Raw genomic sequence first — 25,924 nt, forward strand, 5'->3', positions numbered from 1 at the left:
CATCAAGGCTTTAGGATGAAAGAAATCCAGAATCCTTGGTTTAGCATTCAATAAATAAACAAAAAATAAGTCATGTGGTAACTTAAGGCTGTTTTCCTACTTGGTAACTCACCATTTCCCTTTTCTCCCCCGGCAAAGAGGGCCAGTTTCAGTCAGGATACATTACTTGCCAGTATTCACATGTGTCACATTCATTCCCCTCTTAACCTCATAGCCCGCCAGAGTTGGATCAGGAAACACACTCTCCAGAAAGCTTTTCCCGACTCTATCCTCAATATTGGTTAAGTGCCAAAGTACTTCCTGTTATTGGTTTGAAAACTTTCTGTTTTGTCTTCCATCTCTGCTCAAGATATAAACACCCAAAGTAAGACGGCTGTGATGGTTATGTTTATGCCAATTTAGCTGGGCTCCAGTGCCCCACTGTTTGATCAAACCCTTGTCCAGATGTTGCTGTGAAGATTTTTTTAGATATGATTAACATTTACATCAGTAGACTTTAAGTAAAGTGAATTATCCTCCATGGTGAGTTGAGGCCTTACGAGTAAAGACTGAGGTTTCCCAAAGAAGAAAGAATTCTAAAGACTGCCACAGGGAAACACTGCCTAATTTCCAGCCTACGGGCGTACCCTAGATTTCGGACTTGCCAGGCCTCACACCCCACGAGACAATTCTTTAAAATAAATCCACTTCTCTCTCTTTCTTTTTCTCTCTTTATATATCAATATCAATACCTATGTCTATATCATCTGTGTCTATCTCTCTCTTAATAGTTTTCTGTTTCTCTGGAGAACTTCACAGGACCTTTCTATTTTGATTCTTACGTCTGAAGCTTAGCACAATAAGTAAGTGAAAATAAATCTAGCTTGAAATCACCCTTCCTTCTTAGAAGAGGACTTTGCAGTGCAGAGATGATTGGTGGGTGGTAGGGAAATGCTAATGAGGTTAACTGACACCTGGTCCCAGCATATCCCTGAGCACCCCCTCTCCTGTCCTCAGTTACTTGATCATCTGAGGCATAATAAAAAGTAATGAGGAAAGTATACATTTCACAAGTCCATTTGTTCTGTCTTTAATGTGGGGGAGCACATTGCAAAGACCTCAGCCTGCCAGACAGGCCTTGTGACTTGGAGTATTTGGGTTGGAGCCTCCTGGAACAAGACAGCAGGATCAGCTGCTCTTCTAGAGAGCCTAGCAACTGGATGCCTTTCTCTCTGCATCCCATCCCACCCCTGTCTGTGTGAGCTTTGATTTTTGAATGACTGAGTCACTGTAAAAGACCTTTCCACATCAGCTGCTTTGGCCTGCCTGTCATTCAACATCTGGTCTAAACAAAACCTCAACATGAATTCAGTGAGGTAAGTAGGCACATGACTAAAGCTCTAAGAAAGAGTGCCAGCCTCAGGCTGTCTTCCTGCTTGCTTAAACCCTGGGCTCCTGGGTTTATGATGGAAAATGCCATAGTACATGTGGTGAAGGATGGGTACTCGTTACCATTTATTGAAAATTTCTGAGCATGAAGTGCACACTGGGAGTTCTCACCAAAATGCTGACCGCTATCACCTCTCTCCTCCATCGGCTCCTCTCTCTGGATATTCTCCTCCATCAGGATCTTCTGCTGAATCTCAAAGGAGAACTGCGATCGATGCCAGCCCTGTACTTAGCAAGAAAAGAGAAATTCCATGATTGGGCAGCTTTGGTGACCTCTGAAATCTGAATTTCAACAGAGCTAACATCTGGGGAACACTAACTACTGTTGAATTTGAAAAACAGACATCCTGGTTTACCCTATAATCCCACTGCTGACTACCCTTTGGAATGACAAAACTAACCACCACCAACAAAAGCACATGTTCGGTGGAATTATTACAGATTAAAGAGCACATGCCAGCAACCAAGCAAAGGGCGGTGTGCTTAGATGGAAGGAAGAAACTGTTTCTTGGCGTACTTGTTTTCCTTGGGGTCTGCAGTTGCTCATTTTCTGTTTTTCATCCTACGCTATTATTTGCCAGACATCTTGTTAGGTAATTTGTCTTTATTATTTCTTCTGATTTTTAAAGAGTCTCATATTATAGAAAAGGAAGCCAATGTCCTAGTCTTAAGAGCTCTTATCTGAAGTCAGGCCTTCCACAGTTTTCAGAGGCCCAGTTTTCTCTGCAGATTCAGGGGTTACCCCAGGATATGGTGTGGTGCCACCGTCATGGGAGGGATTCCATTTGTTGGGCACCTACTCTGCCAAATATATCTCATTTGATTTTGATAGTGACTCTAAGACTAAGTATTATCATTCCTATTTTACAGATGGAAAGCCTGAGGCTCAGGAAAGATAAGCGAGCTCTCATAAGTCACTACCTCATATGCTGAGAAAGTATCAGGTTTTGTTTAAATTGCTCTTGATATATTAAGGAGGGTGGATTTTAATGGTGGCAGACATGGAGGCAGAATGACCAATAAGATGTCTATACAATATTTCAGAGGAGAGATGCTAAGAAACTAAACTAGGGCATTTGTCTAAGATAACAAGGTTTAGACTGTGAGATATATACATATGTCACCAGGCCAAGATAATTTATTGGTCCTAGGAGGTGTGTGCAGGGGAGTCTTGTGTGATGTGATGTGATGTGGGGGATCTTTGTTTAAGATAACAAGACTGTGAGATATATACATATGTCACCAAGCCAAATTTATTGGCACTAGGAGGTAGATTCAGGGGGGAGTCTGGTGTGAGTGGGTGGGTGGTGGATAATAGGGCCATTATTTGAGAATGGAAATACAGGAAGTGGAGCAGATGTGGAGTGAGGAGGGAAATTAAGTTTGGATATGTTAAGTAGGAATAAATCTGCAAAGCATCCAAATAAAGTATGGGGTAAAGATCATGGCTAGAGCTGAGTATTTGGAAGATGCAGATTATGAGAAGTTTTGCTTTTTCTAAAAATTGAAGGGTGTGAGCCGGCTGGTTCATAGGCTGAGGGAAGATAGGGAAATGGTGAAGATGTAGGAGAAGGGGATTCAAGTGAGGGAGCAAGGTCCTGGGAGAGAGAGTAAGGTTAGGGCTGAGAACCCAGGTGGAAGGCTGGCCTTGACCAGAAGTGCTCCTCATTCTGAGAGATAGAGGAAAGGAGAAGAGGACAGGTTCCCAGATACAGCAAAGCCTATATGGCAGGAAGGGTTAAGAGAGAAGATTTTTACATACACACTGCCTCAGTTTTGTTAATGAAGTACAAAGTCAACTCTTCCATTGAAAGCTGACAAGCTTGTTCATTTTTGTAGGAGATAAGTGCTGAAATAATGGCTTTCCATAAGTTATACTAAAGACAAGCTTGAAAAACTTCTGTGCTACAAATAATACTGTCAAGAAAGGGAAAAGATAACCCACAGAGAGGGAGAAAGTATCTGCAAATCATGTATCTAATAGAAGACTTGTGCACAGAATATAAAAAGTACCGAAAATTCAAATGGTCACAGTCTCTGAAAAGATATTTCTCCAAAGAAGATATACAAATGCCCAATAAGTATGTGAAAAGATGCTGGACATGATTAATCATTAGGGAAAAGCACATCAATACCGAATGTGGTACCCCTTCACACCCAGTGGGATGGCTATAATGAAAAAGACAGATGATATAAGGGTAGGAGAGGGTACTCATAAGTGCCTATAGGAATATAAAATGCCATGTTGGAAAGCAATCTGGCAGTTTCTCAAAAAGTTAATCATAGAATTGCCATAAAAGCCATCAATTCCAATCACAGGTATATACACCAAAAGAAATGGAAGCATATGTTCACATATAACTTAAATACAAATGTCCATATCATCATCATTCATACTAGCCAAAAAGTGGAAATAACCTAGATATCCTTTAACAAGTAAATGGAAAAATAGAACGGAGTATTGTTTGGCTGTAAAAAGGAATGCAGTACTGACACATGCTCCAACATAGATGAATGTCAAAAACATTATGCTAAGGGAAAGAAGCCAGGTTCAAAAGATTTTGTTTCTATGAAGTGTCCCGAACAGGGAGGTCCACAGAGACAGAAAGCTGATCAGTGGTTGCCTAGAGCTCTCTGTGGGGGTAGAGTGGTGGAAGAGTACGGGGAATGGCTGCTGATGGGCGTGGGGTTTCTTAATTGGGATTGACAAAAATGTCCTAAAATTAGACTGTGGACAGCTCTGTGCATATATTAAAAAAGCACTGAATTCTGTGTTTGCATGGATGAATTGTGTGACATAGGAGTTACCTCTCAGTAAACCATTTTGAAAAAGGAAGCTTGAGGTCTGAGGAAAGGATTATCGACAGACCCAAGAACTGAAAAATACTGCTGATGACCAGATCATAATAATAATGGCCATTATCTTGGAGGATTCACATGCTGGGCGCTGTACTAAGTTTTCTACCTCCATTATCTCCTTTAATCTTTGCCACAAACCCATGCATGTTAGTTACTTTTTCCTCAACTTACAAACAGTACAATTAGAACTCAGAAAACATAAGGAACTTGTCCAAAGACAACAGCAAGAAAGAGACAGAGACAAAATGTAGACCTAGAGCTGTGTCAGCCTGGGGCCTGCTCCTTAATACCTGCGTTATGCTGTCTCCCACAAGACTTGCTTTTCACTTGAACTGTCTGGGTTCAGCACAAACGCCAGTCTCTCTCCCAGGACATTCTTTGTTCACCAACATTAGAAAGGTAGACAGAGTTTCATTTCTTCAGCCTTCATGAAGAGTTGTACAATAAATTAGCACTTTCCTTACCTCCTCCATACTCAGGAATCCTAGAAGCATGACTGCTCCCTGCACAGAGTGATTTCCCCATGTTCAGAACACTCGCTAAGAGATGAAGGAGCTAAGAGCTCAACCCAGGGACAGTGCATCGCTCCATTGTCCTCTATCTGAAGAGGTTATGGGTGAGAAGAAAATAATGGCAGCTAATCTCCACTCTTAGAGTGACAATGCTCATGGTCCTCTCAGGTTTTGAGAACTTGATGCTACCTTTCAGCTTTTCTTGATGGCTAACTGCAGATATGCCTAAGTTAGTCCCTGGCACATAGTTGGGGTCCAGGACATTTTATCTTCCCTTTCTGTTCCTTTCACAGGCTCCCTCCTTTCCCTACTTGGCACTCATCAAGGCTTACTGTTTACATTCAAACCTCCAGGCAGGAACAGGCTAACTATGAAAGAGGAGACAAAATACAAACCTGGCTCACTAACTTTAAGTTTGCTTTATCTCCTCTGTGCTCAGTTATCATAGCAAAATGAAGACCACTTAAACTGGGAGAGTAAATGCCTCCTGAGGAAACTGATATCTGGTCACGTATATCCTAATACCACTTTTTTATAAAGTGAAAAGCAGCAGAAGAAAAATACTTCTTTATAATAAAATTTCCCAGTGTTTATTTGCACTTGTATTGTGCAAAACACTGTACTGAAGTCTTTACAGACATCATTTAATCCTCATGCAACTTGTAGTAGGTTTTCCTCTCTGACAGGTAAGAAAGCAGAGGTTAGAAGAGGAGGAATATCTTCTCCAAGGTCACTCAGTCAGAAAGGGGAGGGGGGCCAGCAACCTCCAAAATGTCTCTGTGACTCTAAAGTTGGGTCTCTCCAAATCTCCATCACACTTTCTGCTATCTTCTAGCTCCATTTCATGGATGTTGTTCTCCTAAAAACAGGATGGAGGGATGTGACTCTAACACACAAATATATTTACAGCAATAATCCCATAACAGGCAGAAATACTAGATTAAATATTAGATAACAGAATGCAACACCACTTCAAGAAAATATACCATTACCAAGTGGTTATTTATTTTTGGAATGAAAGGATCATTCAGTATTAGGAAATCTATTAGTATAAGCACTATATTAGATGCAAAAAAAATTATTTTCAGATGATATTATAGTTTACTTAGAAAATCTGAGAATATCAACAATAAATTGACACAAACAATAAAACAAATGTATTCTTTCTTAAAAGCTAATGTTAATAATGTTAACTTTAAAATAATTTTAAACTTCAGAAAAGCTGCAAGAATAGCACAAACTAAGTTTTGAACATAGCACCCATCTATTCTTTCCTTTATTTATTTATTTATTTTATTTTTTTATATTTTCATATATTTTTTAAATTTTTTATTAAGGTCTGAAACTATTATGAAGGTTTCACATGAAAAAACAATGTGGTTACTACATTTACCCGTATTATCAAGTCCCCACCCATACCCCAATGCAGTCACTGTCCATCAGTGTAGTAAGATGCTACAGATCCACTATGTGCCTTCTCTATGCTACACTGTTCTCCCCGTGATCCCCCACACCATGTGTACTAAACATAATACCCCTCAGTCCCCTTCTCCCTCCCTCCCCACCTGCCCTCCCACACCCCTCCCCTTTGGTAACCACTAGTTCATTTTTGGAGTCTCTGAGTCTGCTGCCATTTCGTTCCTTCAGTTTTGCTTCATTGTCACACTCCAAAAATTAGGGAAATCATTTGGCATTTGTCTTTCTCCACCTGGCTTATTTCACTGAGCATAATGTCCTCCAGCTCCATCCATGTTATTTCAAATGGTAGGATTTGTTCCTTTCTTATGGCCGAATAGTATTCCATTGTGTATATGTACCACATCTTCTTTATCCATTCATCTACTGGTGGACACTTAGGTTGCTTCCATATCTTGGCTATTGTAAATAGTGCTGCAATAAACATAGGAGTACATATGTCTTCTTGAATCTGAGAAGTTGTATTCTTTGGGTAAATTCCAAGGAGTGGAATTTCCGGGTCAAATGGTATTTCTATTTTTAGTTGTTTGAGGAACCTCCATATTGCTTTCCACAATGGTTGAACTAGCTTACATTCCCACCAACAGTGTTGGAGGGTTCCCCTTTCTCTGCATCCTCTTTACTTTATTTTTTAATTAAGGTTATCATTGATATACAATCTTACAAAGGTTGCACATGAGCATTTACCCATATTATCAAGTCCGCCACTCCTACTCCACTACAGTCACTGTCTGTCAGCATAGTAAGATGCCATAGAGTCATTACTTGTCTTCTCCATGCTGTACTGCCTTCCCCGTGACCTACCTATAGTAAGGGTGCTAATTATAATACCCCTTGATCCCCTTCTCCCTCCTTCCCTCCCCACCTACCCTTCCCAGCCCCTTCCCTTTGGTAACCACTCATCTCCCTTCTTGGAGTCTGTGAATCTGCTGCTGTTTTGTTCCTTCTGTTTTGCTTTGTTGTTATACTCTACAAATGAGGGAAATCATTTGGTACTTGTCTTTCTCCACCTGAGTGCCATCATTTCTGAATAGTTCAGTGAGTAACCTATCAAACAAGGACCTTCTCCAGATAACCACAATATAAGGATCAAAATCAGGAAATTATTATTCAAAATCATTGAAATTATTGTTGAAAAAATCAGAGTATCATTGAATTCCCAAACTCCTTTCAAGCTTAATCAATTGTCCCATTAAGAGCTTTACAGGATCCATCTAGGATGATGTGCGGCATGGAGAGGTCCTGTCTCTTTAGCCTTTCTTCAGTCTGGAGGAGAGCAGCATGGGTGGCCTCTCACAGAGCAGTTTATCCTCACCCACCCTCTGTGTGCCAGGGGTGATGGGAAAGGCAGAGATCGGCCACAACCGAAACCCATCTTGCCAGACATATAAAATGAGTAATTTGTTTGAGTCTGTAAAGAGAAGCTGGGAAGTGATGTCATGCTTTTATTTTTTTTATTTTTACTATAAAAGTTTTAAAGCAGACTGTTAAAACAGAAATATGATAAACCATTATCTCTTTGCTGAATTCTTCTTAGACAGAATGTTTACAAGAAAAATTATCTCCTTTCCAAAATAATTGCAAGACAATCTCCCTTAGGTTAGATTGAACAATATATCTTTTAGGTCAGTATATTGTTAGGTTTGATTGGTCTCCAAGTAAATCTCAGTTAAGGAGACTGTCCAAATTAAATTTTAAACAGCACACAGAGAACACAACTATTCTCGTTGTGTTAGATATGAGTTCTAAGTAAATTTTTAAAAATTCTAATCTGACTTTGCCTCCAAGTTTTGTTGGGAATTCTTGGAAATCTGTGAGATTACTACTAATTTCATGGGGCAGTAGTTTGAATTTCTTCATATGTAAAGTCTACAACTACTTGTTCCTAATTATACTTTTTATGGTAATCAAATCACTTGCTTTCATCCTTGACTGTCTGAAGGTTTTTGAAAGCACAGGAGGTACATAGGTGACCATAATGTTTGTTTGATGAATATTTGTCCTCATTAACTTAAGATACATTATTGATTATTCTTTGTTCTTTGAGTACAAACACCTTTCTTGAAACATTGTAAATGGTCACCTGGAGAATTCCCAGGTTTTACAGCAAATTCTAGATTTGCATGAGTGCTTGGACCTATTATTTTTGATGCTGACTCAACAGAAGCATTGATGAATGTTGATGTTCTATTTTTTCATCTCCTTGGTAGCAGAAAACCTCTCCCCACCCCTTTACTTTGCTACCTGTCTTTTTCAGAAGCCACTTTCCTCAGATCAAATTAGAAAGAAAAAGAGAAGAATTATGGGAGGGTTCGAATTTCTCTTCCCAGTGGCCTGGAGACAAGGCCACACCAGGGAGCTTTTTAAAACTACAGATTTCTTAGTTCCGCTATAGACTTTCTGATCAGAATCTGTGGGGGTGGATTCAGTAATACGTATTTTTAAGAAGTTTCCCAAGAGATTCTTCTTGACTAACATTCAGAAGTCGTGTTCTACACATACAGGGAGCAGAATGATCCCTATAAAGTTTTGCTAAATGAAATAGTCAAAGACAAATGTAATATTATTTCAATTATATGTGGCATCTAGAAAACAAAACAAACCAACAAACAGAACAGACATAGACTCATGAACACAGACAACAGACTCTTGGTTACCATAGGGGACAGGTTGAGGGGATGGGTGGTGAAGGGGATTAAAAGGTACAAACTTCAAATTAATTATAAAATTAATTAGTCACAATAATGGAAGTACAGCATAGGGAATATTGCCAATAATGTAATATCTTTGTGTGGTGATGTGCTAACTACACTCGCTGGGATAAGCATTTAGTAATGCATATAATTGTTGAATCACTATGTTGTGTATCTGAAACCAACATAATATTGCATATCAACTTTACTTGAATAAAAAATTTAAAAAAGAAAAAATATCATCCAAAAATAAAATAAAAGTGATATAAAGAAAAAAAAACATGAAAGCAGTTTAGGAAGTAGTTCTCTCTACAGCCCCTTTCCAGTAAGCTGTTGCTCAAATTAGCATATGTATTTAAGGGAATGTCTATTTAATTTTGTATAATCTAGCATTTCCCTAATTTTTTGAATATAGAACATACTTTTGTATTTTTAAATATTTTTAATTTTTAAAATTTTATTTATTTATTTAAAAAATTTTTAATCAAGGTATTATTGATATATACTCTTATGAAGGTTTCACATGAAAAAAACAATGTGGTTACTACATTTACCCATGTTATCATGTCCCCCATACCCCATTGCAGTCACTGCCCAACAGTATAGTAAGATGCCACAGAGTCACTATTTGCCTTGCTACACTGTCTTCCCCATACCCCGCCCCCACCATGTGTGCCAATTATAATACCCCTCAGTCCCCTTCTCCCTCCCTCCCACCCACCCTCTCCCAGCCCTCCCCTTTGGTTACTGCTAGTCCCTTCTTGGAGTCTGTGAGTCTGTTGCTGTTTTGTTTCTTCAGTTTTGCTTCATTATTATACTCCACAAATGAGGGAAATTATTTGGTACTTGTCTTTCTCTGCCAGGCTTATTTCACTGAGAATAATATCCTCCAGCTCCATCTATGTTGTTGCAAATGGTAGGATTTGTTTCTTTCTTATGGCTGAATAGTATTCCATTGCTTCCATATCTTGGCTGTTGTAAATACTGCTGCAATAAACATAGGGGTGCATATGTCTTTTTGAATCTGAGAGATTATATTTGGGTATATTCCTAGGAGTGGAATTCCTGGGTCAATGGTATTTCTATTTTTAGTTTTTGAGGAACCTCCATATTGCTTTCCATAATGGGTGTACTAGCTTACATTCCCACCAGCAGTGTAAGAGGATTCCCCTTTCTCCACATCCATGCCAGCATTTGTTGTTCTTAGTCTTTTTGATACTGGCCATCCAGTTAGGTGATATCTCACTGTGGTTTTTATTTGCATTTCCCTGATAATTAGTGATGTGTAGCACCTTTTCATGTGCCTGTTGGGTATCTGAATTTTTTCTTTGAAGAATTGTCTGTTCATATCCTCCACCCATTTTTTAATTGGGTTATTTGCTTTTTGGGTGTTGAGGCATGTGAGTTCTTTATATATTTTGGATGTAAACCCCTTGTTGGATATGTCATTTACAAATATATTCTCCCATACTGTAGGATGTCTTTTTTTTCTGTTGATGGTGTCCCTTGCTGTACAGAAGCTTTTTAGTTCGATGTAGTCCCATGTGTACATTTTTACTTTTGTTTCCCATGCTTGAGGAGATGCATTCAGAAAAGAGTTTCTCATGTTTATATGCAGGAGATTTTTGCCTATGTTGTCTTCTAAGAGTTTTATGGTTTCATGACTTACATTCAGGTCTTTGATCCATTTTGAGTTTACTTTTGTGTATGGGGATAGATAATAATCCAGTTTCATTCTCTTGCATGTAGCTGTCCAGTTTTGCCAACACCAGTTGTTGAAGAGGCAGTCATTCCCCCATTGTATGTCTATGGCTCCTTTATGGTATATTAATTGACTATATATGCTGGGGTTTATATCTGGGCTCTCTAGTCTGTTCCATTGGTTTATGAGTCTGTTCTTGTATCAGTACCAAATTGTCTTGATTACTGTGGCTTTGTAGTAGAGCTTGAAGTCAGGGAGTGTAATCTCCCCGCTTTATTCTTCCTTCTCAGGATTGCTTTGGCTATTTGGAGTCTTCTGTGGTTCCATATGAATTTTAGAACTATTTGCTTTAGTTTGTTGAAGAATGCTGTTGGTATTTTGATAGGGGTTGCATTGAATCTGTAGATTGCTTTAGGCAGGATGGCCATTTTGACAATATTAATGCTTCCTATCCATGAGCATGGGCTGTGTTTCTATTTATTGGTATCTTCTTTAATTTCTCTCATGAGTGTCTTGTAGTTTTCAGAGTATAGGTCTTTCATTTCCTTTGTTAGGTTTATTCCTAGGTATTTTATTCTTTTTGATGCAATTGTGAATGGAATTGTTTTCCTGATTTTCTGCTAGTTCATCATTAGTGTATAGGAATGCAACAGATTTCTGTGTATTAATTTTGTATCTTGCAACTTTGCTGAATTCAAATATTAGTTCTAGTAGTTTTGGAATGGATTCTTGAGGGCTTTTTATGTACAATATCATGTCATCTGCAAACAGTGACAGTGTAACTTTTTCTTTACCAATCTGGATGCCTTTTATTTCTTTGTGTTGCCTGATTGCCATGGCTAGAACCTCCAGAAATACTTTTGTTTTTGACACAACACATATTACTGTGCCACTCCAAAATGCACAGACTTTGTGAAATATTGGTACAGAAATACTACACCATGTTATCCCCTCTATTAACAATCAGCGGCTCTTTGATGTTTGGCAACTCAGTAATGAATGTACCTGCAGCCATCCATCCAAACTATTATAAAGGACTTCATAAGGCCTGTATACCCAGTGTAGTTCTCTAGCTCTTCCTCTGCTTATTCCTCAACTGAACTGTAGATGTTCAAAATATTATAACAGTCATGAAAATTAATATGCATTGATTACTCACTATGTGGTAGGCTCTTTTGTACGTACTTTGCAATCCTTTGTTCTCAGTACATGGTCCTGTGAAGATGCTTTATTATTACAGCAATGTTATAACAGGATCCTGAAGTACAGAGAGTTAAGTGGCTAAACCTAAGAAAACACTGGGTTCATAAGGGATGAAGCAGGTATTACACACGCCCAGTTTAGGGGCTCAGATTTGGAGCCATAATATTAACCACTCATTATTTTGCTGGTGCTTTAGTCATTGGTCTTCTTCTGCGTGCTCCTCCTTGGCAGTCTCATCCTGTCTATCCTTCACCTTGTCCATGGCTTCTAAACCCTTTCTGTAACTTATTCTCTCTTCTGAGCCACAGACCCACCTCACTAACTGCTTGTTAGACATCTCAGTGAAGAGCTATACCTGGAACCCAAACTCAACATATTTTTCCAGTAGATTCTCATTGTTCTCCCATAATTCACACCTCCTTTCTGTTCCCTCTTTCCAGTCCTTCATATATTTTTCATGTGGCGTGTATGAGCATCTGTGTGTGTTTGGTCCTGTGCTCTGTTGGGGATATGTGGACATGTGGCCAGAACTCAGTTTCTTACTCCTACTTTTTACTGGATTAGAACTTTACAAATATATATTTTATTATGTTCCCCTCCTCTTTCTCCATTATGTCTTTCCAGATTAATCTCCAGCAGCTATGTTAGTCTCTCAGTTGTTTTGAGGTTGTTTCCACTTGAAAAAGATTTTGACTGTCCTGGATTACTGGCACGTCACAGGTGCCAGTGCAAACTGCATTCTGAGGATGGCCACACGCTCCTTCTGCAACGCCCTTCATCATCAGGTGGATCCTCGGTGCCTTTCCTCCGGTCTGGGTGGGCCTCTATCTGCAGTGCAAGTAATACTACGTGCTTTCAAAAACTAAGTCCCAACAGTGAAAACATCCTCTGTCTAGCCTTTGGGGATTCTCACGCTGGAAACTCAGGTCCTGTGCCACGAGGGAGGGGGAAGACTACAGGCTGCCACCATGAGCAGGTGTCCCAGGCTACAGTTCACCCTGAGGACCTGGCCAGTGCCAGCCTCCAGATCAGTGAGTGAGCAAGATGTCCTACAATTTCCAGTCCTGGCCTGCAAGCCACCTTGGCTGAGGCTGAGTGGACCAGAGACAAGATATCCCCTCTGAGCCTTACTGATGTTACAGATCTGTAAGCAACATACATGCTTCATTGTTTAAGTCCATGATTTTTGGCGTGACTTGTTAGGTAGCAATAGGTAACTGGATAGATGCCCACCATTGTTTTAACCAGCTACTTCCAGGGGCAAGGTCACATGGCACAAAGCACACTGCCCAGAGGCAGATGCCATGATCAGATGTGCCATTCTTTAAACGTTTTTAATCCTCTATATTACATAATAAAAGTGTTCTGCAGAAAGTATATGTCAAGTAAATATTTACTTAAGTATGGTGTGAAGGTAAGAACATGCATTTGCTGTCAGATATGCTTAATTTCAAATCACAACTCAAGATGCTACAGCTCGGTGGCAGAGAGTGAATTGTCTCCCCAAAGTCATTAGTTTCCCCTTGTCCAAAGCTGATAAGGATATACATATTTAAGGCCTGAGAAAGGGTCTAAGAGTGTGTGGCTCATGATAGATTTTCCTGCCCACCCCTCACTCTCATTCAAATTTTAAAGAGGACAAACAAGGATAAAATGAGAAAAATTGAAGCTTGATTTTGAAGGATCTGAATGCCTGGCTAAGGTTCATCTTTTAGACAGTGGGACCCATAGAAGCTTGTAGAGCTGTGACATGCATGAACCAAGGTTTGAGAAAATTAATATAGTGTAGTGGGTAGAATGAGGGACCAGATATACAGAAACCAGCTAGGAAGCTGAAGTCAGCCTCCAAGAATGTTAGGATCTAAATAGTATCTAACAAATGTAGCCAGGAGGAGATCAGGTTGGGGTCTAGTGGCAAGATGATAGGACAAAGGAAGTTTCCATAGACTTTGAGGGGGAGTCTACAAAGGAAAAGGTTAGTATAAAGGCAAAGAGAAGTCCAAAATTAATCCCAAGAATTTTGACAGGATTTATTAAAAGTTCTTTCACAGGATACCCTGTGATCCAGCAATCTCACTTCTAAAAATCTGTCTTACAAAGAAATGATAGCAGCAGTGTTTAAAATTATATGTGTAGAGATATTTCCTGCAGCCTTGTTTGTGACAGCACAATGTTAAAAAACCATAATAACCATCAAGAAAGTAATGGTTAAGTAAACTATGGGTTATCTATACAATGGAATAATATGAGAATGAGGTAAATCTAAATACACTGGTCTGAATAAGTTTTAAGTGAAAAGAGCAAGTTGTAAACCAGTATATATATATATATATATATATATATATATATATATATATATATATATCACCATCTGATTTTTGTTAAAAGCAGAAGAAAGGCCTCTATGTCAAAAAAGACACTAAAATTAATGCTGTCTTCCTTTGGGGACTGAGAATGGAAGGGTGTGGGGGTGGAGCAATCATAAAATATTCACTGTGACTATGCTATGGTTTCTTCTGTTCTTTGTTTTTCCTTCTTAATAAATACATAAAGCATCTTAAATTTACAAATTTCATAGCATTACAAGTGAAACAGTAAATTATGAAAAGATGGTTGGATTCTCTTAAAAGATGATGATTCAGTGTAGATTAATGTGTGTCTGGTAGAAACGGCTGGACTGTGGTGGGAGCTGCAGTACTTGTTGGCAGCCTTGAAGGTGTGTCTGGACAGGCCTTCTAGGTTCTGGTTCTGGTAGGGCTCAGGCAAGAGATGGAGTTGATCGGCGTAGAGCTTACAGCTAAGACTGCAGGGTCAACTTATATGAATATTGAAGGTAGTACAACATCCTACTGGTGAAACTAGTCTTCGTGAATTTACATATTCCCACCTTGAACTTTATATTTTTAACATGGGATGTATCCACATACATATCATACATATCTATATTTATATCTGTATTTATAGCATCTATATCATCTCTACATCTCCCCAGATAGATGGACAGATACAGATATCCCTCTCTGCATATTCTCATATAAAACAATCAGCATTTATTTAAATGTAGCCTTAAACAATACTGGGTATTAGGACATATTAAATACAGGGCAAACATACTATGAGAATGGATCCCACAAGGGGTATTAGAGGGGTATGTATGTTATAAAGCCAAGGTTTTATTACAGGATTACTGATTGCTTCTCCAGATGAATTTAAATTGATGGCTCTGAGAAAATTTCTGCAGAAAGAACCCTTCTAGATGATTGATCCTAGAAATGTACTTATCATTGCTCCTGGGAAAATCCCTTTTCTTTTCATGACTTCAAAAAGATTTGGGCAAAAGAAATACTGTGTATTTTATTAAGTGAATGTTATCTTCTAAGTCTAATAATGAATCTTTTCAATACATGGAAAGTCTCTTTAAAAATCCATTCAGTATTTAATACACATTGCTTTGTGTAAGTATTAAACAATGCAGTTGAAATTTTGTTTTAAATTTACAAACCTTTTTGCATATGCAAAGTGATATAAAAAAGTTCCCTTAATATTTATGATTCTACTGTCTTCAGTTTCCTTTTATTTATCCTATCTCCTGTAGATTCTGAACAGATACAGGGATAATGAAAAACCACATCATGATGCTTTTCTTTTCCTTTTTTTTAAAAACAAATCCAGACAAAGGGCATGAAAGTATAGTTAATTGTTGAATATCCCACAGCCATTCATGCTGACAATGATATTCTTAGATTCTTGGATGTGTTACCTCTTTTTTGTTATTTCTCCTTATTCATGATATTTAGAAACAGAGGATTTATGCATATCCAAGTAGTACATATTTGTTTTTTTTTATCACTGCAATGAGTCTATATGCTGTCTTATCAGTTAATGGAAAAAATGTTGGATTTCAAAAAAATTTTTCAGAAGTTTAAATAATTTACTTCATGCTCCTACTACCAATCTAACAGATGTAAGGAAATGAGAGGAAGAAGAAAACCTGCTTTTCTGGCAATTAGGGAGAATGCTGAGAATGTGGAGGACTGCTCCACATTTTAGTGGCTTTATGTACATCATTTACTGTAGCTAAATTACAAAATTAACAAAATTACAAATTCCCCTCTAATCATTTGGCTAAAAAATTGAATTGGGACTAGACCCTGAATTTGAATCTCTTAGGAATTAGAATCACATCTAAACCCTGTTTCTTCTGAATAGTTCTGAGTAAGAAGATGTAAGACAAAATGAGGTAAGAACAAAACAAAAAAAGCATTGTGAGTTTAAGATGTAGTGAAATAATGTGAGTAGTCTTCCAGAGTCTAGTTAAATTAAAAAAAAAAAGGATTCTTAGAAAAATAAGATGTCAAGTTTTTTTTTTTTTTTTTTTAAAGAATAATGGAAGGTTCCAGGAATCCAGGATAGGAGAGGGTAAGTATGATGCCTTTATTCAGGGAGGTGAAACCATCCATCTGCTGGATTCATTTGTTTTTTAGTTGTGGTGATGGATTTAGAATCCAGCTAAACCGTTTTACCCAATTCCTCTCTAACAATCACAGACATTTGTCAGGTGAGGCAATATGGATGAAATAAGAGAAGATAAATAGTCTCCAGTGGTTTCTATGACCTTTATCATTAGTATCTTGGCTCTAATTAGTGCCAATGATAGGAGAAGAGAAATGTCTTAAATTTTGGGTGAACTGTCTCTTACCTACTCAGAAAAACATTTGGAAATTGGAGAAAAAAAATGTAAACATTTATCTCTGTTTATTTTAATCTTGTAAATGACTGATCTTGTAAATTCCCTTTTCCCTACCCAAAGGAAAGACCCAGTAGATGCTGACTGGATGTAAATTCCAGAGGGTCACTACAGTGTATTCATCTTTATAGCCTATTGTGTTTGGCACTTGGCAGGGTCTCACTAAGTATTTCCTAAGTTTCATTGAATTAATTAAATAAAAGGGATGATATAATCTTTTAGGAGCCACAGCAATTTTAAAATTTGGATAAGAATTTTATCTAAGTACATAATTCAATCTGTGTTCACAAATCAACTGAAAAGGGTGAATTAGAGAAGGGAGGTCAAAAGAAAATACATTGACTGATAGGTAATTTGGGGGTATCTTTGTGATCCACGTTTCCTGTTACTTGTGGGAAATATCATCAGCATCTAAATCAATCAGTGCACAAGAGGATATTGGGAAAGGGAGCAGAGCAACTTCCTCTGGCTCCATGTTTACGAGTACCAGTTATATCAGTTGCTGTAACCCTCTTGGGGTATCTCCCCTCCTTGACTCACTCTGTCCCAGAGGAGAGGGACATTGCTGCAATTGGGAAATACATAGGCTCTGCATAGCTGGGAGCCAGCCAGTCTTAGGAACTGGACATCTTGGTCTACAGTAGGAGCAAGTCATCTAGTGGGCAGCTGTGCAGTGACTGGTGGGGAAGACTGCCGAGTCCTAGAGTACAGTTTTAGGAAGTCTGCTGGTGTCATGCACCTAAGCCATGCCTTTCTTTATCAGCTTTATCCATAATGAAAACAACATTTTTATCTCCTTCTGTTAGACTTCCATGTATACTTTTTCATTGTTTTAAACTTGGTTGGGAAAAGAATGTTACTTTTTGGTCCCCTTCGAACTGCATTAATATATTTGTCTCCAGCAACTCTAAATGCTTTGTATCTGGTTATCTGATGCATATTCACACATTTATTCATTTAGCCATTCATTTGGGAATAGTTTTTGAGACTCTAAAATATACCAAGCACTGTGGTAAGCCCTGGGCCCCATCCAAAAGGAGCTCACAGTACAGTATGTTTATAAAGCAATTTGACAAGTGGGTGAGTGCATAGCTTCCCAGGAGGTAACAGAATCTGAGCTGAGTTGCTCAGCTTTTTGGTGTTTCTTAACTGAGTTATAACCAAGTAGGATTTGGCCAGGAGTAGACAAGTCTACTTGATCTATTTGACCTGATTTGGTCTACCTGAAGGGGCAGGCAGGGGCTGTTCTGAAAGACTATCCCTAAACACCCTGCCTGATAGATAGCTGGGGACTGAGCGAGAGATTACAGGAGTGGTCTGGTCAGAGTTCTGTCTTAATGGGTCACTTTGATAACTTGGAGGACTGGTCTGAGGACAAGACTGAAGAGACCAGTTTGCAGATTGCTCTAGGAGACAGATTTTAAGAATGTGACTCAGCAGTACCTCTGCTCATTTTTGTTTTTCTGTTCCATTTTTTCTTTTGGTGATCTTGGCAGTTTGTAGGATGAGAAATCAGCACCTCTGGTGGTGCTGATGATGGTGACAAAGATAGAGAAGAAGGTGATGGCTAACATTCATTGAGTTCTTGCAATGAACTGCTGCTACGCTAAAATGCTTTTGTTCATTGGCTCATTTCACATTCACCAAAAATGCATGACATAGACAGTGTAATTCTTTCCCATTTTATGTATGAGAAAATGAAGATTTACAGGAGTAAAATGACTTGCCTAAGGCTGTACAAGCGACAAACAGCAGACCTGGGACTTCAACTTCAGCCTGTCTGACTTCCACTTCTGTTCCAATAATTCTGTGCTTTATAAAAACCCTCATAGCTTTTTACAAGCACTTTCTTACCCAGTGTCTCACTGGAGCTTCAATAAGATCTTTAGATCAATCTAAAATTCACTCCAAATAGAGTTGCTTGTTTGCATTTAGAAACATATGCTCATGAAAATAGTCTCTGATGTATTCTAAAGTCACAAAATAAACTGCTCATTATTTGTTAATAGATTATCAATTTAGTGTTTTCTTGGCCAAATTTTAATAGCAAAATGTCTTCATCTTACCACCAAGTATATACATACAGAATGAATTTTTATGTTTACTTTAAGTAAGTAAATAGTCTGTAAAATGTAATTAAAATATAACAGAAGAAGTGATTACCAATTTATATTTTGCTATGGATTATTTGGTCAACATTCAACAAATATTAAGCCCCTAGTATGTGTTACACACTCTTCCTTTTAGGAGTATAGAAGATAATAACCTATTACTTGTTTAGGTTTGCTCTGTCTTGTAGAGCTTAGTGCCATGCCACCCTTCATGCATCCTCAATATCTGCTTTCAGAACAAATAACTCCAGTGAAAGAAGGCAAAAAAATTGGTCCAAGCATCAGATGAATTAATTTAAGTAATCATTGTACTCCCTTAAACTTACTAGTTCTATTCTTCTGGTCAGCTCTTTCTCCCCATCCACATTAATAAGTAGAAGTGATTGCGTTGCTTTACATTCACTAGGTGTCGGCTTAGATAAGTAAGGTAGGTATCTATTTATCCAGGACTGTGAGTGTTTCACTATTTGTGTTCGCATTACTCATTGCAAACCTCCCGGTTTTGAATAGAAACCCCAAAGTCTCATAATGAACTTGTCATTCTCAGAGAATGGACTTGTGCTTGTGAACCAGTAGAGGAATTAATGATGATGGGTGATTCCAAACCACGCAGCAAGTCCTGGCTGGAATCAGACCTACAGTTAGAAATCACAGATACGGAGCCCTGTCTTGCTCGCAGAGATAGGCCGTCTCTCCCGGAGGCCTCCAGCTCATGTGATCTTCACTCCCTGCCCCAGCCCCTCTGCACAGGACCACCTCCCTGGAGAGAAGTGCCAGAGGAGTGTAGGATGGCAGAGTTTCTGAATTATTTCCTTGGCTATGGAAACTACTGCATTATTGTTGGGGTTTAAGGATTTCCCTTTTGTTCTACTGTTACCACACTTTCTGATGTTCTGACTCTACCTGTTTGAGAGACAATATACTGTCTGATTCTTATTTTAGCTGCCAAGGTTCTTGAGTTAGATGCCAAGTGCTTAGGCAAAGGAAGGAAAATTGGTCCAAGTTTTTAAGGTTACCTGTATGCCTCAGAAAACTACACTTTCTAGACATGAATAAACAGTATGTGGGTAAACTTATCCCCAATGTGCCAGATTTATCCCTTCCAATAATTGGATAATGCCAGTAAATACCATATTGAAAGAGTTTCACCTGACTGGTGTATTTTTGAGGTTTTTTAAAAAGACAATTTGACAAGATAATCAAATATTTAGTTTTATGTTGTATTGATACTTCTAATAATAAATGTACTAAGGAAAGATGAAAAAGATAAATGTAAAGACATCCCAGATTTTATTCCAGAAAACTCTTAAATTAACCTTCTTAGAACAACCAAAGAGATGCTTATTAATTGTATTTCAACCTCCTTTTCCTTTTTCAACTCTCACAGGCTAATGAATTAAGTGAGCTCCAAATCGAGAACATTCAGGAGAAAAAACCTTCAGAATGGTAGCACTTAAGGGGCTATTTAGAAGGAAGTGTGGTTGTATATCCTTCCAATGGAAAAATGCCTATTTATCTTATTCTATTCCAAGCATTTCTCACCACACTTGGCTTCATCAAAAAAATGTGAATATTTTGAATTTCTATCCTAATGTCTCCCTACAGATCTTTGGTCATGAAACAATCTTCACATATCACTAAGGTAGAAATGTTTGGCAGAGTGGAGAATCTGGATCTAGCTTATCAGAGAAAATCTCAGCCTTTTCTGTGTTTGTTGAATTGTTCTACACTGATTTGTGTTGGTGGGCTCAAGCAAGTCTTTTCCTTTTTAGTATTTCTGTTTTCTCACCTATGCATTATTGATAATGCTAAAGCTAAGAAATTTCTTCTTGGGAGTATACCACCTAATAGCCATTTTTGGAGTTTGTAGATTAAATACTCAATTCTTAGTGTGAGCAGATGAAGCTATCAAGAGATGGCATAGAAAGGTAAAGTGTCTACAGGCAGAAATATAAGGAACAAATCTCTCATGCTTTTAAGAACACCCAGACAAAATGAATTATTTATACATCTATAACTAAAAAAGCTAACCTGATCTGTAGTTTTTCTTCCCACATTGTATATATTTCAAAATATCCAATAAGGTTTGTATCTGTTAGAACACTGTCAGTTCATTAAATTAGTTTAAACCATAATGAAAGTGATGAACTCACATAACTGGGTATGATGGATTCACTGGGTTTAAGTGCATGATGGGCCCAGATGGGTTTCATCTCTGAGCTCTGCTGATGACAGGCTCCGTCCAGAGCAGTTTTCCTCACAATTGCAGGAGAGCTGCAATCACGGCTACACGCTTTTTCTGTCCACTTCCAGCATAGAGGAGACTTCCTTCTTGAAGTGTCCCCTGAGGACAAGGAAGCTTTTCTCTGGAAATCTCTTGCTCTTTGTGCTCTCCTAGTCTGATGTGGGTCACATGCTCACTCCAGAACCAATCATGGGAACAAGTTATGGGCTAACCTTTTGACCTACCAGGCTCCTAAGGTCAGGGACTGTGTCAGAGAGGGACGGACACCCAAACGACATCACGGCTCTGTTGGAAAGGCAGAAGGGACACTGTCGGCTGTAGTGCACCGGTGATGTCCACTCCAGAGTCCCTGGGAGGAACACAGCTGTACAGTCAGTACAAAACCCATCATGACTGTTAACACATAGTAAGAATGGGCAGTTGAAGCTACCAAATGAGTCAAATAGAAGATGTTCTATAAGGAGACATACTGATCCTAATTCCATGGCTTAACGGTATGCCTCTCAGGCTGTTTCTGGTCCAGACTGCTAGAGAGAAATGCGCAGACCAGCAAATGGGTTGGAGGAGAGAGGGCACGGGAAGATTTCTTCACTTCTCAAGATGAGAGAGCATGGTTACATGTTGTCTACAAACAGGGAAGCCACAGAGTAATGGCTCTGTGACTGACCTCTTTGCTCTCAGTATCATTTGTGTTGCAGCTCCGTGGTGACCCTTCAATGTATAACAGGTTTAGAATTACAAAGACAATGAGACGTCGAAAGCCAGCTTCTGACATGCCAAGTGGGATACCTAGGTCGGCAGCTAAGTAGACACTCAAATGCCAGATTTTTTGGAGAGACAGTATCATAAAAATTTCTCTCTCTCTCTCTCTCTCTCTCTCTCTCTTTCTTTTTCTTTTTGGTTTCCTTTAACATACCAAGAGGTAAGTCCTGGTAGATTTAAAATAGAATGTTAGAAAAGAGGTGTCTGGGTCACATAGGAAAAAGGAAACTAGAAAAGCTTGACCCTTAGTGCTTGCTGCATAACTGAGAGGTGTGGGAGACAGACAGGTGGGGAAAGCAGGCAGTCAGCCATGTGCCCTGATGTGCCCTGACCCCCAGGGGCTGAAAGGTGATGGAGGTGGGGGTGGGGCAGGGCATTATCTGACTGAGGTCTGTCCAGCTTCCTTTTGGGGATGCTGGGAGGGAGTCCCCCCACATGACCCAAGAGATCCCAACTCTATCCTGAGGTGGTGAATTAGTTCTGCAGGGCTGAAATACTACAAACTGGGTGGCTCAAAACAATGGAAATTTATTGTCTCTCAGAAATGGAAGCTAGGGGTCCAAAATCAAGTATTGGCTGGGCCATGTTCCCTCTGAAACTGGAAGCTGAGGACTGTCTCTTGCTCCTTCCCAGCTCCTGGTGGCTTTCTGGCAGTCCCTGGGGGGTCTCTGGTTCGCAGCTGCAAGTGCATCTATTTCTGCCTCTATTCTCTGGCTCCTCTGCTTATAAGGGCACCAGTCATACAGATTAAGGGCCACCCTACTCCTTTATGACCTCATCTTACCTAATTACATCAGCAATGATCCTGTTTCTAAACAAGGTCACATTCTGAGGTACTAGGAGTTAGGACTTCGAGTATCTTTTGGGGGAACACAATTCAAACTTTAACAGGTGATCACTTGTTCCCAAGTGGCATAGACAGGCTTGAAAATTCCCACTAGCCCCAGGAAGGGTGGTGAAAGTTTGCTGAAAGGTACCAAGTAAAGGTAAAGGGGCTCTGGAGGTTGCAGAACCAAACACGTTCCCTGGAAACCATTGGGCAAGAACAGCCAGACCCCAGGGGGGACATACAGCACCACTGAGGACTGAGGAAGGACTGAATGATGAGAAGAAATTTCTGGGCCCAGATGAGCTGAGGGAACAGACCATAAATTAGGAATTACATCAGCTGTGGCTTTCAGCAGCCAATGTCGACAGAAGAGTCAGCCCAGGGAGCAGCTGAGATCAGCCATAGCACAGAATGGACCAGAAAAGAAACAGGCAGCACAGTACAGACACTAGAACCATACCCCCTCTCAACTACCTCAAGCTATGTGTCTATACTAAGATGCCATCTTGGAGATTAATAAGGGGAGAAAAGAGGGCTCCACAAGACTGAGCGATTTTGTGAGTAACCTAAGCTGATGCCAATTTACCTAAAGAGACAGATGAGACTGCTGGGTGGAACCGAATCTCCACCTCCTCCTGCATGCACACACACACTCACACACTGCTACCCAGAGGAAAGGGGGCTGGGGCTGAGTGTCAGGACAATTACAGAGATATAAAGAAGATAAATTTTCTTTACACCCCTTCATGGTAAGTAAAATCAGCATATATTCTCCCTTTTGTAATGACCAAATCACTTTAAAGATCTGAAATATGTTAATGCATATTGTTTGTGATTTTACATTTGTCTCTAGCTTATGAATAAACCTGTCTACGTTGAAGTGTAAAGAGAAATGCCTTTTGCTAGATTTATGAAAGCCTGGCAGGATTCAGTCAGTGTGGATCTGAGGGCTAGTGAGAATACTTCATGCAGATTCTACCCTACGTTTCTAGATGGTAAAGCAAGGGGCTGCTCTACTACCTGAAGTCCTCTTTAGATCAGTGATTATTTGCTTAAACTCTTTTTTTCTAATTTATTTATATATTTTTACTTTGATATCATTAATATACACTTACATGAGCAACACTGTGGTTACTAGATTCCCCACCTTTTCAAGTCCCCACCACATACCTCATTACAGTCATTGTCCATCAGCATAGTAAAATGCTATAGAATCACTACTTGTCTTCTCTGTGCTATACTGCCTTCCCCGTACCACCGCCCCACTACATTATGTGTGCTAATCGTAATTCCCCTTTTCCCCTTATCCCTCCCTTCCCACCCATCCTCTCCAGTCCCTTTCCCTTTGGTAACTGTTAGTCCATTCTTGGGTTCTGTGAGTCTGCTCCTGTTTTGTTCCTTCAGTTTTTCTTTGTTCTTATACTACACAGGTGAGTGAAATCATTTGATACTTGTCTTTCTCTGCCTAGCTTATTTCATTGAGCACAATACCCTCTAGTTCCATCCATGCTGTTGCAAATGGTAGGATTTGTTTTCTTCTTATGGCTGAATAATTTCCATTGTGTATATGTACCACCTCTTCTTTATCCATTCATCTACTGATGGACACTTAGGTTGCTTCCATTTCTTGGCTATTGTAAATAGTGCTGTGATAAACATAGGGGTGCATCTTTCTTTTTCAACCTGGGCTCCTGCATTCTTAGGGTAAATTCCTAGGAGTGGAATTCCTGGGTCAAATGGTATTTCTATTTTTTTAGTTTTATGAGGAACCTCCATACTGCTTTCCACAATGGTTGAACTAATTTACATTCCCACCAGTAGTGTAGGAGGGTTCCCCTTTCTTCACATCCTCACCAACATTTGTGGTTGTTTATCTTTAACATGTTGGCCATCCTAACTGTTGTGAGGTGATATCTCATTGGGGTTTTAATTTGCATTTCCCTGATGATTAGTGATGTGGAGCATCTTTTCATGTGCCTGCTGGCCATCTGAATTTCTTCTTTGGAGAAGTGTCTGTTCAAGTCCTCTGCCCATTTTTTAATTGGATTATTGCTTTTTATCTGTTGAGATGCATGAGCTCTTTGTATATTCTGGATGTCAACCCCTTATTGGATATGTCATTTATGAATATATTCTTTCATACTGTAGGATGCCTTTTTGTTCTACTGATGGTGTCCTTTGCTGTACAGAAGCTTTTCAGTTTGATACAGTTCCACTTATTCATTTTTGCTTTTGTTTCCCTTGCCCGTGGAGATATGTTCATTAAAAAGTTGTTCATGTTTATATTTAAGAGAGTTTTGCCTATGTTTTCTTCTAGGAGGTTTATGTTTTCATGACTTAAATTCAGGTCTTTGATCTATTTTGAGTTTACTTTTGTGTATGGGATTAGACAATAATCCAGTTTCATTCTCTTACATGTAGCTGTCCAGTTTTGCCAACACCAGTTGTGGAAGAGGCTGTCATTTCCCATTGTATATCCATGGCTCCTTTATCATATTTTAATTGACCATATATACTTGGGTTAATATCTGGACTCTCCATTCTGTTCCACTGGTCTATGGGTCTGTTCTTGTGCCAGTATCAAATTGTCTTGATAACTATGGCTTTGTAGTAGAGCTTGAAGTTGGGAAGTGAGATCCCTCCTGCTTCATTCTTCCTTCTCAGGATTGCTTTGGCTATTTGGGGTCTTTTGTAGTTCCATATGAATTTTAGAACTATTTGTTCCAGTTCATTGAAAAGTGCTGTTTGTATTTTGATAGGGGTAGCATTGAATCTGTAGATTGCTTTAGGCAGGATGGCATTTTGACAATATTAATTCTTCTTCCTTAAGCTCTTTATTATCTACAAACACTTGATTTGTGTCAATGATAAACACCTTCTCTGAAAGCATTGTGACATCGTGTTGCAATATTTGAAATTTTTGAGTTGAGCTGATTTAAATGAGATTATATTTGGAGAACAATTATTTTCTCTAAAAACTAAGAACAAGGATTTTCTCAGGTATACCAGCCTGGGGTACTAAATGGAATACAAACTGCAGAACATCTATTCTGTATCTCAGCTGTCACTCTCTGTAACTGTTGGAATGGTAGCTCTTTAAATCAAGAATTCTGGACTGAAGGGAAGGGATGACCAGGATGTTTCACAACTCCCAACTTCCTCCTGGTTCCTGAGGCTGGTTGGCTGCAGGCTACCCTGAAGTTACCCTGATCGAGCAGCTCAGAGCAAGAGGTAATCCCATGGGCCCCTGCTGCTCCTTCAACCACCTGACCCAGCCATTGTCTCTCAGGCTCCTCCCATGAAAGGCAATTGCTTAGTGCCTTGATGTCATTCTTTCTTCTCATACTGTCTATTACA

The 25,924-nt window shown here is 39.2% G+C and overlaps 1 protein-coding gene across 4 annotated transcripts in view; it reads right to left on the reverse strand.

The window, feature by feature from the left end:
• PHLDB2 (pleckstrin homology like domain family B member 2) overlaps positions 1 to 25,924 on the reverse strand; it is a 207,338-nt gene that overhangs the window by 99,162 nt on the left and 82,252 nt on the right. For all 4 annotated transcript variants that reach the window (XM_073231692.1, XM_073231691.1, XM_073231693.1 and 1 more), the window contains exon 2: positions 1,540 to 1,651. In XM_073231692.1, coding sequence (XP_073087793.1) covers positions 1,540 to 1,603 — 64 coding nt within the window. In that variant the 5' untranslated portion in view covers positions 1,604 to 1,651. The remainder of the gene's footprint in view (positions 1 to 1,539; positions 1,652 to 25,924) is intronic.

Source organism: Manis javanica, chromosome 3 (genome assembly GCF_040802235.1).
Source record: "Manis javanica isolate MJ-LG chromosome 3, MJ_LKY, whole genome shotgun sequence".
Classification (NCBI taxonomy): domain Eukaryota; kingdom Metazoa; phylum Chordata; class Mammalia; order Pholidota; family Manidae; genus Manis; species Manis javanica.